Consider the following 13,707-nt stretch of genomic DNA (forward strand, 5'->3'; position numbering starts at 1 on the left):
CCCCCCCCCCCCCCCCCAAACCTATTAAGTATTAAAACAGTCTGTGTGCTTGTGTGAGATGGAGAAGTAGTGTTTTAAAATAGCTAAATATTCTGAAGAAGCTGTTTGTTCTGACTAATTTATGGTGTAAAACTATATAAAATCTTTGAAGATTTTACAGTTAATGGGTGCCGATGATTGAGGGGAGGGGTAGACGCTTGTGATTAAAGCGTGCGATGTTTACAACCTCATGCAGTTTAAAGAGTGACTCATTTAATTTTTCCCATATGGAATTCCCTAATTTTAGCTTATTTTTTGTGTATTTCACATGCCTTGTTAGTCCATAAAAAGTCAGAGGTGGATAACATTGCTTTGTCATTATGTCTCTGTATGTAAACTACGGAAGCGGTCAGACCAACATGAACACCAGCGCACCACACATGAAGGTGGCATCCAAATACAAAACACACTGCAGTCCATATAGCAAACGTTTAGGTTCTTCTCTGTGGTGAGATGAGCTCACAAGGATTAAAAAACAATCCTTTTAAGATAGTCAAACAAACTGCAGCTGCTTTTTATTTGGCTCCAAGTTGTTGTGCATTTTAGTTCCAGTATTTTAATCTTAGATAAAAAATAAAAAGATTTATCTTCTTTCTACAAATTTCTATTGTCATTGTTTTGCTTTGTGCAGTGGTTTAGCTGTCATCCAAGATTGTATCCCATTCTTAATTGATTGATTTCTACATTCTATGTTTGTTGAAGTTGTTCAGCTGTCTGGGTGATCCAAATAATTCACACGACCTGTGTTTTTTGATCACAAGTTGCATGGACACGGTGTAATTATCAACTGTGCTGCCTGGACAGTTGACCTGAAGCCCACCCAACAGGAAAAATCAAGTTTACCAGCCCTTTCCAGGGCCCCCCAGTTATTATACGCTGTCAAACAGTCTAATTTGGAGTTTAAGAATTGTGACTTTCTTATTAGGCCTACAACATACCATAACATATACTGTGTGTGTATATATATATATATATATATATATATATATTAGTACAAATGTGCATAATGAAGTTCCAAATATGCAACTTTTTAAGAGCAGATAAAGTGTAAAAAGACTGTCCTTGTCAGCACTATTATTAAGCAGCATTTATTGTTCAGCAGAGTGTTGGGTGACCACAAAAGAAAAACTAATGAGAAAAATGAGACATCTCATTTTCAACACTTTAAACATTACTGAGAAATTGCTTGTTATTTCAACCTGTCACTACTCTACAAAATTCAGAGTACTTTCCATGGGCTTCAAACCTTAACAGGTTAACCTAATGTGCAGGTCAAGAAATTACAGAAGCTGAATTTTGTCAGGTTATGGAAAGGCAGATGTGCTAACCACTCAGCCAAAGCAGCCAGAGTTCTCATCGAAATTAGTTTCAATTATTTGCTTTTTACTTTTCCATTGCAATCACTGATATAGAGTGGGTCATTTAGAATAATCAGTAGCACAAGAAAGTGGATATTTCAAAATGTTTAACCAGAAATGTCCATACTTGCATGTGAAAAATAAAGATATCTATGGAGAAAATCATTCTGGCCTGCTTCACCCTGTCCAAGGTCGTCTTGGACCAGAGAATGGGAGCATTCGGTGTCTCATTGCTGGCTGACTTGCATTTTTTTTCCACACCCAAAACGGAGGCAGATGAGAAGCATCAGGATATTACTAGTCAGTGGAAAAAACCCTTTCCCATCTTTCATCTGGAGCAGGGGATGTCTGTGGGTTGAGGGCTAATCAGTGTTCTGGGAGTAGATGTCTGAAGATGAGTGTGGGATGCCATTTTGGTTATGCTGAGGTGGACATAATGGTGCTGTTCACTAAATAAATGTACAGTTATGTACAGCTTTGTAAAAAATCGAAATAGTTATATTTACTTTTTAAATATTATAAAATTAATTTAACAATAACCTAGCTGTAAATATTAAACTTTGGTTCATATTATACAATTCTGACAGCAGATTCCTCAGAAAGACTGATAGTGATGTACAGCATGCCACAGGAGCCTAAGTGCTCAATTTATTCTCTTCTAAACAGCAAAAATGCAATGTTTACATCCACAGCTTGATACATAATGTTTGTACACTCGTGAAGTAATGTTTATTACAGTATAATTAAGGTACTTTGTCTTTCAGAAAAGAAGCAAACAAGCAATCTGCTGTCATTTTTGCATTCAAACATATGTTTATAATAATTATGATCAAAGACATTCAGAGGGAAAGGAAATGAGGTAAGGCCAAAACGGTAATCTTATTTTTTTATTTATTTATTTATTTATATATATATATATATTTATTTATGTTCTAACTTTCATGTTGATCGACAAACATCAAACACATTTTGAACTTTTGGGTAAATACAATTTACCAATACAATTTTCTTTTCTATAAAATGTATAAAATTAGCAACTACAATTATTAGATTAAAATTCATTGTCAAAATTGTTTTACATCTTGAATCTTCTGAACATACAACAAAGTGATTTTTTTTGTTTCATTTGACTGTTTCATTTGTTAGTGCCTCTTCACACCAAACACAAAGCAAAAATGCGTATCAAATTGCAGATGAGTCACGTTACACTAAGGTGCTAATAACCTTGAGACAGATACGGTGTCAGTGAAATGCTTGGCTCCCACGATCAGACAAATGGAGACAGTTTTCCCTTGTGACGCTGCTTGCAGATAAATTAATTGGACTTATGGTGAGCCCTTTCTTGATTTGAAATATATGGTTGGTTTTTGTTTTTAATGTACCCGTGGAAAGCCAAAATGCCATTACAATGAGTCATGCAATGAGCCTGGGATAAACTCAAGGCACAAAGTCACAGAGCAAAGGAGCCTGAACTTCTCATCTGAATTAGATTGAAAAGAACCAGGCAAACTATATGAATACTCTGCATATATCTGCATTGTCATGTAAGACCTGTAATAAAAGGATGCAGGAGAGTGCCAAAATCTTCTGAGAAACATCAATGCAATACACTGTTGATTTGTCACTGTTAACAGTACATTTTTTCATTCCAGTAGTACACAAGAAACAATAACCATATTCTAGATCCCTTAACCCAACCCAACCCAAAACCTAAACTAAACTACCTTGCTAACTATTAATAAGCAGCACATAAGGAGTTTACTGAGGGAAAACTCTGTTAATATTCAATGTGTTCCCTAATCTAAAGTGTTACCAAACATACATTAGGATGTGGAGAACATCATCTTGCCATCACAGTGAATCATTGCATAAAACCAGGAATAATAAAAACAAAATCTTAAAAATGGTCAAATACAACAGCATTGAAAAAAATTGGCATTGAGCTCTGCAGGAAACTATGACTTAAGCACTGATGCATTTCTCATACAGTAAACCTCAGCATGGGAAGGGGGCCACAAGGACCGCTGCAAAACCCACACAGCCATGTGCAGATTGTTCAGGATTGAACATGATAATGCGTATATGCTGCTGTGATGGATTTACAAACAGACTGGCAGAGAAAAATGCAACACGTGTGCATGACAAATCAGAACGAGACATTTTGTAAAGTGTTTAAGATGTGTGGGTTAACATAGAGTTTAAGAATGGAAAAATGGATAATTCATGCATTATTGACACTTTTCCATTTTAAGCAATTTATAATAACTTTATTTTGTGAATATGAAAGACTGGAACTGGTTTTGGAACGTTTCATGAGGACGTGCTACTATGAAAACGTATTTCTAAATTGTAATCTTTTTAACGAGGGTCACATAGAGTTCACAGTGAAATGTTTCTCAAAGTTTGTTATCTCTACTTGCCATAGAACTTGATTTATAAAATGTCTGTTGATGAAGCTGCCTGTCCTCCCCAAAGAGTCTTGATTTTTTGGTGATTTCCAGTGTGATTAAAAAAAATGCAACTGTTCGCAGGAGAGAGAGGAAATTACAGATTTGATGGAACAGAGGAAATCAGAAGCTTAACGCTTTTTTTAATATACACACTTTCAACAAGCTGATTAATTTGTATCTTATTTTTCAAAGTCTGAACCATGTGTCACGTTGTTTATGTGTGCGGGTTAAAAGAAAGAGGCAATCTTGTTATTGTAACTCTAAAAAATAAGCTGTCAATGCAGTATGTCCTGAATTAAACACTATGCTTTCCTTTGAGCATGCAAAGGTCACATCTGTTTATTTATTTTTCTCTCAGCAGTACTCGGAGTGAATGGTCAGTGAATGAGTCAGAAAATGATATTCTTCTCAGCATGACTCACAGTAAGAGTAAAATCACTTTTATATGTGATATGCATCTTATGCATAACAAAAAGTAAAAAAGAAAGCACAATCAAAATCAAAGTTTTATATAAAGACTAATTTATTTATATCTGTCCATTTCCAAGTGAAATACAAAGTTTAGAAAAAAATACATTCCAATTGCTTTTTGAAACCAAAACTTGTGTGTAAGGCAATGGTTCCAAAAATGCATTTTTATTTAAAGAAATGACTTACTGTTTTCAGATGATGGTCATTTTATCGAACGTCAAAATAACATTTGTTTGGAGTTTTTAGAGTCAGTGGAGATCTCCAGCGGTATGACCAGAAAGAGCAATTTAAATTCTTCCTCTCAAGCAGTTGAGAGGAAAAAAAAGAGACAAGAGAAAATTTACTAAAATGGAACTAAATTGTCATGAACTTGTCTCATAACTACAAAGATGTATTGATATGTTTTAAACAACATATTTCCACAAGCAAAACACATGATTAAAACAGCATAACATTTAAAAACAATTGTCCTGGACATTTACAGTGGGTTTTATTCAAACCCACACACACAAGAAAAATAAAACAATTAAAAAAAGAAAGAAACTGCACCAGCACAAGCACCAGCACAAAACAAAGAAACTTGTTCTGCTTTTTTCTTATGTGGAAAATACTACTTCAAGGTTGTCTTTGGATCAATCCTCTGGCAAGGTCCAGTGCAGGCATCTTGTCTGTGGCTGTGCTTCTTGTTTTAGGTGCTATATCCTCTGAGTGCTGTCAGTGGTTAGCATACATTCTTCATTAGTTCCTATGTTTTAACCGCAGCAATGATCCCTTGTTTAACAGGTGCTGTTAAAAACAAACAATGTTAAAGTAATGCCTTCTTTATCAATCAATCCTTACACTAAAATCACATTGACATGCTATTTTTTAGAAGTAAACACACCTGCTTTTCCACAAGCCTTCTCACACTCATCTTGTGTATCAAAGCGATTCTGGTTCCCTCCACATCCTCCGTACCAGAAGCGGGTACAGTTTCCACTAAGCGGGTCATAATGCCATTTAAGCACAAATTTAGTACAGGAGCCCTCTTCTTTTGGTAGCTTGCAGATATCCACACTGGAGTGCAGGGCTGCTGTTAGAGAGAGTAGTGAGGATGAGAAAAATGTCATAATTTTAATTGAATATCTAATTATTTGCAAAAGCTTTTCAGATAATTGCATACTGATAATTGCAGTGAAGTTTGAAGAAAATGGCAGGGTTGTTTTGTTAATTAGATGGCTTGGCTTCAAGGTTTATCATCTCTGAACACTGGCATTTCATATGTTATGTCATCTTCAACATGATTCCTTGCAACAACATATTTTACCCTAAAAATTGCTATAGCTATATAAATCTTTCAGTTCACTTGAAAGATAAACAACATTTACACTATGATTTAGACGCAATTATTTAAAGGAATCGTTAAAAAATGGTATGTGGTAAAGTATTGTTCACTAAGGAAAGTGAGTTACATGACTTGCCAAGGTCTTTGGTAAGAAAACAGTTCTTGACCTTCACATGGGCTATATTTTGCACATTATTATCCATGAAAGGATGTTTTCTTTTTGTCTGTAAACCAATGCACATGCATCAGGCATTATCCAAGTTGAATAACAACAGTACTGTCTTCAGTATACTGTAGCTACTTACTGCTAAATTGAACTTGTTTCATGATAAAGTAACTTTACACAGTTGTTGAGCTGAACCAACACTGAACTTATTTGGAGCTGAATAATGACACAATTGTCTTGCTACAACTGCCATAGCAAAATGTGGATTTGCCTATTTTGTGAAGTTTGCATCATTGATTCCGTTCATTTCCTGTTTAATATTGTGAAACAGCTTTGAAACAATCTCTCTATTGTTATAAACCAATATAAATATAAAAGGTGACGATATTACTACAAATAATTTCTTCTGAATTTAAAATGTATTGCTCTCAGTACAACATTTGTTTAAAAGTGGTCCTGTAACAGAATTTAAACACTCCATGACTGTTGAAAAACACTGAAGAAAAGGTTTCTAGAGGTTACTGTAACCGGTGGACTGACCTGGAGCTGGTGCTGGGGGGAGAACAGCTTTGACATGCTCTTCACTTGCTTTAGATTCAGCCACTGTGGTAGTCAGAAAAAAAGTTATTTTTTTCAAGAATTTTCCTATCTTTCATTTTATTGTACTTCCTTTTAAGGGTGCTTGGTAGTAGCCACAAGTAGCCAAGTCTCTAGGCTAGTAATACAACAAAGTTAATATTTGTGTGCTGGAGAGTTAGTAAGTGAATCATACAATTATATCTACATCACTGTACCATTGCGCAAGGCACTGCATTTAGTGTGCTGTAAATGCTTTAGATTAAATTAACCATCTAATTGATAATTGATCTTACTTTGTAGCTATAGATTGTTTCAGTTTCATCCTGTTTTGGGATTTAAAGGAACACTCCACTATTTTTGAAAATAGGCTCATTTTCCAACTCCCCTAGAGTTAAACAGTTGAGTTTGACCGTTTTCGAATCCATTCAGCCGATCTCCGGGTCTGGCAGTAGCACTTTTAGCTGTAGCTTAGCATAGATCATTGAATCTGATTAGACCGTTAGCATCTCGCTCAAAAATGACCAAAGAGTTTCTATATTTTTCCTATTTAAAACTTGACTCTTCTGTAGTTACATCGTGCACGTGCCTGCTGCACCAGAATTTGTTCTACTGATTCTGTTTAAAAAGACACATTTGAGTTTAGCTAGATCTTGCCATGCTCATAGTTTTCTGGCAAGATTTAAAGCATTCATATTCTGTTCTACCTCTATGTAACTACAGAAGTCATCGAAAAACACATAGCTCTGTTATACTACAGTATATCAAATGTGACCCTGGACCACAAAACCAGTCATAAGGGTAAATTTTTTTAAATACATCTGGAAGCTGAATAAATAAGTTTTCCATTGATGTATGGTTTGTTAGGATAGGACAATATTTGGAAAATCAATCATTTTGACCCATACAATGTAATTTTTGGCTATTGCTACAAATATACCCCAGCGACTTAAGACTGGTTTTGTGGTCCAGGGTCACAAATGTGCAAAAAAAAAAAAAAAAAAAATCTGATATAATCTGTGAAGCAAATTCTCTTTCACTTACTTGTTTCTGTTTTACTCAAGGGTGCAGTGGGCACAATCCCCATCACGTCATTTACAGTAAGGACCTTCAGATGTGCTGATTCTGTTCAGAAGAATTAATATAAAGTTAAAGCCATCCTGCAATGACCAACATTAAAAGAACAGCTCATGAATGAATGAATGAACAAATGAATAAATAGTCACTGATTCACTCTATTAATGTTGAAAAGATCCAATTTTAATGATCAGGGAACATGAAATATGCTCTTTAGCAGAACATCCAACCTGCTTTTTTGCACTAGAAAATAAGAACTTGGGCTGACCATCTTCAAAAAAAAGAAAAAAAGCACCAAAAGTAGTCCACTCTGTAAGTCAAAACCCAATAACTTTGTGAGAAACAGACCATAAACTGCTATTCGCTGAAAATCTCATCTTCCAGCACAGATTGCAAATCACCTTCACTAACCAAATAAGGTTTGAGCGAAGTTTCTTCTCCTTTTGTGGAGTTAAGTACACTGTTTTCTGATGTATGCAAATGAGGAAGTTCTTTTATCATCTATCATAACAGTACCACAAGCAATTTAAATAATTTCTAAATTAATCAATGTATGGAAAAGAACAGTCTGGACATTCTGCTAAATAACTAGTTGTGTGTTCCACTGAAATATAAAAAGTCATACTGCTTCATAGTGAAGTAGATGACAGTTTTTTTTTTTTAGCTGTTCATTTAATACTTTTTCATTTCATTACTTATTAATTCATACTTATAATCGCAACTACACAACATGTTTCTTGAATTCATAATCACACAGAGTAATTTATGTGAAAAAACATGAGCTTACTTGTGGGAACAATGCCTTTGTAGGTACTGGCAACATGACCATTGACACTGTGAGTGTTGACCACTACGTGATAGGTTTCGGCTGCCTCCAACTCAGAAATAGAGAGATGGCTGCCGGTCACATTTTTCCTTAGCACTAGACTATGATCCTTCAGGCGAGTCACAGTAACCTCATGGGTGGCCTTTGAATCACCACTCAACCACTGTAGGGCAAATCCACTGGAGGTGACATTAACCAGATGCATTTTCTCCATACCTGTTTCTGGACACAAACATACACACAGTGTGACCAGATTTCAACCCCAAATATTTCTCTACAAACAAATACCCACAACCTTCGATGCATACACTCAGTACCGATATGTTTTCTGTCATGAACTTCCTGCTGTCCATGATGCTTCTGGTGTTTCCTGGAAAAAGACACCATAGCAACAGTCACACAACGTATTAACTCAATATTAATGTGAATTAAATTATTTAGCAACTCATACTGTCTTGTGAATTGTTTTTGGTCTAAAATGCAACATCTAAAATGCACATACTGTATGCGGTTTACAGAACACAATGCTCATATATATACTCACTCTGTTTGTGGCAAACTGAATGGGAATTTGTGTGGCTGGTCACTCTGATGCCACTGACACTTCTTAGAGACTTCAGGTGACAAGTAGAAAGCATTTTCAACTATACAGAAAGAATGAAGAAACTGTCAATAACAATTCCCGGAGAAAACCTGGTATGAAATGACAGGCTAATACATCAATGGACGTTTTGAGAATGTTAAAAAAATCCTCTGACTTACGGCCAAGGTACTTGGGCAACAGTCTGGCAAATGTCTGAATATGGTCGTCATAGAAGCCTGAAGGTCTATCCACCCTCTTAAAGAATACATCTGAAGGCTCACTTGCCACTTGGGCCAGGACACGGACATCACCTGCACTGAACAGCTTTCCAACTGCCATCACCACTATGAAGTATCCTTTGCATTTAACTTCAGTGGCAGCCCTTATTATCCTCTCCTCATGCAGTTCAACTGGTCCAGTCACCAACAGAACTAATACCTTCAAATGGCGGGGATGTGGCACCTTCTCAAACACATGCTCAACAGTGCCTTCAAGAGCATCTGCAAGGGCTCGTCCTCCTTCCAGCTGGTGCACCTTATCCTGTAGGAAGCTTCGGACACTGTTTGGTGACTTGTGATCTGTCAAACCAAAGGTCACGCTGATGGGAATGCCACTGCCATTGTGCAAGTATTCATAAGGTGCATGCTGAACAAGTGCTACTCGAGCATGATGGGTAGTGCTGGCCGGCTCAGGGGACATCTCTAGCTGTTCTGTCATTAAAGCCACATATTGCTTTATCTCTGTGAAGACAGAGGGCCAGGTGCTCTCTGAACTATCAAGAATGAAGGCCATGTCGATGTCCAAGTCAGTTGTGGGATCCCTTCGGTCTCGGACTCCACGAGCAGGGATATAATCACACATCTGATCCGGGGCACAGAAGTCTGGAAAAAAAATGTTAAAGAAGAAAACTGACATTCAGACGTTCTCTGTTGGTATTGTTTTGTCATTTTAAAAGGTTTGGTGGCCTTTCTTGTTTGCTGAACTCTGTTATGCATGATGACATAGTTTTACCCCGGCAGATATGGCAGGTCATGATCTTCTTGATGCCATTGTTGTATTCAGCACTTCCAGGTGAGGGTAGGACGACAATCTGGGCTAAAGCAGTGTTGTTAAGCTGAAACAGTAAATGTAACACTTAAAGGTATGCTTTCTTTCATGCCAAATGCAATCAGCTGTGTGAGGTTTTAACTTAATTTACTACTGGTTCACTAAAATTAAACCTGTCAGATAGAGTTTGTGTATAGTTAATTACAATTAATTTGTCCAAGTGTTTGACATTTCACTCCATTTAACTTCAAACACTGCAAATTGATCCGGAAGTTACCTCAGTGAAGGCATTAAGTTACTTAACACATTATTCAAAATCACAGTTGTTGTTCATATGCCAATTTTTATTGGTCTATGAACCAATAATTTGAAATTTTTAAGCCCAACAAAATATTAGGGCACAAAACTAATGTTTTGTGTTATGAAGTGTACTAATGTTTTGTGTTATAATGTTATGACGTTCAGTGCAAAGACTTCAAGCCTATATATTGGGGCGATGAAACAACTACTGTCACAAGTTGTTTCTAAGCATCAACTGCTGTGATGAGTTGACTTTCTAAACTGATGTGTAAGGACAAAGCACAGCTTTTATTCAAGCATACTGCATGAATAAAAACCTTTACCAACAGTAATGCAAATGGAAATCTTACAGACACAAATTACAATATTTGCCCTTCTACTGCCCCTACCTGCAAGGCTCTTGTGAGTTGGCGATCTTCACGGTTAAGGAGGAATACAGAGGAAATTCCTGCATCGTAGAGGCGTAGAGCAGCAGCACTGAATTCTTGTGTGGTTGTAACAGGGCCGTTGACAAAGAAAACAGCAACTTTGCGCACAAGGAACCCACTGCGAACTCTTTTGAACGTGTTCTGTGCGACAAAGTTCATGGCTGTCTCCAAGCTGCGCTGCTTACGGGTCTGCTGAGTCTGGAGCCCTTGAACTCGCTCAACAAGTGCTCGCTTCTTTTGGGTATCTGCAAAGCGGATCTCAGTAGTCACCTCATTGTTGTAGAGCGCTAGAGCAACACGGGCACCTCGGGGACAGTTGCTCTCAGCAACAGTGATGTCACTGACCAGGCGGAGAACAGTGTCCCGCATGTTGTTGAAAGCAGAGCGTGATACACCATCTGATGCATCCAGGGCAAAGGCCAACTCAGTAGGGTATAGGGGACATTCCTGAGCACCTGAGGAGAATTAGAAACTCAAAAATGAAAAGCTATGCAATGAGTGCTTTAAACTGTGACCCTAAAAGTACAGTGCAAATGCAGAGATTGTTCACTATTCACTTACCATAGCAGCAGGCTAAAAAAAAAAGAGAGACAAAAAATACAGTAAGATTTCACAACCCAAAAGTAAAACTATAAAAAAGCATATAAAGATATAACTCAAACTACAAGACAGACAGTATAATTAAACATTGGACAATCACTATACTTACGACAGTTATCCCTAATTTTCTTGACCAGATCACATGGCTGTGAGGACAAAAAAAAGAAAAAAAAAAGAAAAATGTTTTGACATTAATGTTCCAAGCATGTAAGTAGGACTAAACAATAAAGACACTTGTACAGTGAAAGAAAGGAAAAAGTACATACCACCGGACCAGTTCCTCTGGATCCTTTTCGGCCCTGTTTTTGACAACAGACAAAAAACACGTTCTCAACAGCTGAACACAGCTGGGTAGAGCAATCTGGATTTATTCCACTGAGCAGTTTTGTGTGCCAAACTAATGTCTGTCACTAGTTAAAAAAAATTGTAACAGCTTGAGTAAATCAAAGCTCATGATTTGCAGAGAGAATTGTAGACTTTGTAAGAAAGAACATCCCTAGTCATGCCTCAACTTAGTCCCCTTAATGCAAGTCAACATTCCTGTATTTAAAGATTTGTAACAAAGTTTTTTTGTTTGTTTTTTTTAACTTTTAAAGCATTTTATATTAAAGTATGGTGCTTACATAGGGCCCTGGGTAGCCAATATCTCCCTTTTGTCCAGGTCCACCAGGTTCCCCTGAGGTACCCTACACAAACATATTATCAGCGATTACCAGCAGTATGGATATGAAGACCTTATTAAAAGTCGTTCAATCAACATTACTCACCCTCTGGCCATTGTTTCCCCTAGGTCCAGGTCCTCCCTTTGAACCAGGGTCACCCGCTTCAACCTTTGAATCAATTCAGTTTTAACATTTAGTTAATTCCATTGTTTTGCACAGCAGAATTTGAAGGGAGTGCATTAGTAGAAAAGGTACTGTATATACTGTAAAACATTCAAGGGTGCAGACAACTTCAGTAATCTCACCTTTGGACCTGGGAAACCAGGGAAACCTTCATCACCCTAAAATAACATTAAAGAGTGTTCAGTGTAAAATAAATTTTGATATGTATGTACTCAGCAAAAAAGAAAAGAAAAGAAGAATATAATAAATAAATAAAAATAAATATCCACTCACATTGAACTGCTTTTAAGAAAATTTCTTAAAAATGTGTAAACATTTATATGAACATAAAAAGATTCAACAACCGAGACATAAACTGAACAGGTTTCTCAGACATTTGATGAACAGAACTGGAATAATGAGTCCCTCAACAAAGGGTGGTCTATATCAAAAGTTGCAGTGAGTATCTTATGCGGCCACCAGCTGCATTAAGTACTACAGTGCATCTCATCCTTGTGGACTGCACCAGATTTGCCAGTTCTTGCTGTGAGATGTTACTCCATTTGTCCAGCAAGACAAGCTCTCGAACACGTTTGAGGGTTACACGTGGTTTGCCACTGCACAGACCTTCAACTGTCCTTCCTGTGTCCCTGTCTTAGGTATCTTACATTACGGACATTGCAGTGTATTGCTCTGGCCATCGCTTAGTTTATCTGCAGTCCTCATGCCTCCCTGCAGCAGAACTATTGCATGTTCAAGCAGGTGAGCAGGGACCCTTGGAAGGTCTCATTAATGTTTCAAGTTATTGTAACTGTGACTTTAATTGCCTACCGCCTGCAAACTCTGGGATGTTCCACAGGTGCATGTGCTATTTATGGTTCATTGAAAAAGCATGAAAAACATTGTTTAATCTTTATACACACACTCACCTTTCTTCCTTTGGGACCAGGTATACCAAACCCATCTCGTCCATCCTCACCCTGTATACACAGGAAACTCCTTAGTTTGATCTAGGCTAAATGGCTGATATACAGTAGAGTGATTTGATAAATTAACAATGTGCTATATGTTTTAATATGGAAGTAATGTTTATAATCATCCAATCTATTTGTGAATGTCTCATATAATAATGCTGATGGACATTATCTGTGTCAATGTATGAAATGTATTTGGTATGACTGGTGCAGACTATGACTCCTCTCTTACAGGCTCCCCACGGGGTCCCAAGGGTCCAACGACACCTTTAGGTCCTGGCTCCCCTGGTTCACCCTTTAGAGTGAATGAGAAAAAGTGAATCATAGTTTTATAAATAATAAGGTATAAAAGGTGCAATGGTTATACATTTAACAGCTGAAAGAGCACCCTACTTCTCATACTAATGCATTGAAACAAAAATGTAACAATTTCCTCTTCCCAAATTGTACAAATACAAACTCCCCAGAAGCTTTGCTTTAAGTTGACATTAAGATGTTTTCTTGAAAAAATTGCTTAAGCTTGCCAATGGTAACTGGAACATGAGAGTGCAACTGCTTGGCAATGAATTGATAAATGTTGCTTAAGTAACCAGTACCTTTCGGCCAACGGCACCTCTTCTACCCTTTTCTCCAGCAGGTCCTGGCAATCCTCCTGGCCCCTAAA

At 37.2% G+C, this 13,707-nt stretch overlaps 1 protein-coding gene across 3 annotated transcripts in view; it reads right to left on the bottom strand.

Annotated features, from left to right (window-relative positions):
• Positions 1 to 4,385: 4,385 nt before the first annotated feature.
• Positions 4,386 to 13,707, bottom strand: part of LOC107695585 (collagen alpha-3(VI) chain-like) — a 37,104-nt gene continuing 27,782 nt past the window's right edge. For all 3 annotated transcript variants that reach the window (XM_016495585.1, XM_016495584.1, XM_016495583.1), the window contains 19 exons: positions 13,640 to 13,702; positions 13,276 to 13,338; positions 12,999 to 13,049; positions 12,213 to 12,248; positions 12,013 to 12,075; positions 11,869 to 11,931; positions 11,512 to 11,544; positions 11,355 to 11,391; positions 11,207 to 11,218; positions 10,607 to 11,100; positions 9,882 to 9,984; positions 9,050 to 9,751; positions 8,832 to 8,931; positions 8,605 to 8,657; positions 8,249 to 8,509; positions 7,429 to 7,509; positions 6,349 to 6,411; positions 5,202 to 5,390; positions 4,386 to 5,104 (listed from right to left, as the gene is read on the bottom strand). In XM_016495585.1, coding sequence (XP_016351071.1) covers positions 5,064 to 5,104; positions 5,202 to 5,390; positions 6,349 to 6,411; positions 7,429 to 7,509; positions 8,249 to 8,509; positions 8,605 to 8,657; positions 8,832 to 8,931; positions 9,050 to 9,751; positions 9,882 to 9,984; positions 10,607 to 11,100; positions 11,207 to 11,218; positions 11,355 to 11,391; positions 11,512 to 11,544; positions 11,869 to 11,931; positions 12,013 to 12,075; positions 12,213 to 12,248; positions 12,999 to 13,049; positions 13,276 to 13,338; positions 13,640 to 13,702 — 2,508 coding nt within the window. In that variant the 3' untranslated portion in view covers positions 4,386 to 5,063. The remainder of the gene's footprint in view (positions 5,105 to 5,201; positions 5,391 to 6,348; positions 6,412 to 7,428; positions 7,510 to 8,248; positions 8,510 to 8,604; positions 8,658 to 8,831; positions 8,932 to 9,049; positions 9,752 to 9,881; positions 9,985 to 10,606; positions 11,101 to 11,206; positions 11,219 to 11,354; positions 11,392 to 11,511; positions 11,545 to 11,868; positions 11,932 to 12,012; positions 12,076 to 12,212; positions 12,249 to 12,998; positions 13,050 to 13,275; positions 13,339 to 13,639; positions 13,703 to 13,707) is intronic.

This window comes from Sinocyclocheilus anshuiensis, unplaced genomic scaffold (genome assembly GCF_001515605.1).
Source record: "Sinocyclocheilus anshuiensis isolate Anshui unplaced genomic scaffold, SAMN03320099.WGS_v1.1 scaffold730, whole genome shotgun sequence".
In the NCBI taxonomy this organism is placed as follows: domain Eukaryota; kingdom Metazoa; phylum Chordata; class Actinopteri; order Cypriniformes; family Cyprinidae; genus Sinocyclocheilus; species Sinocyclocheilus anshuiensis.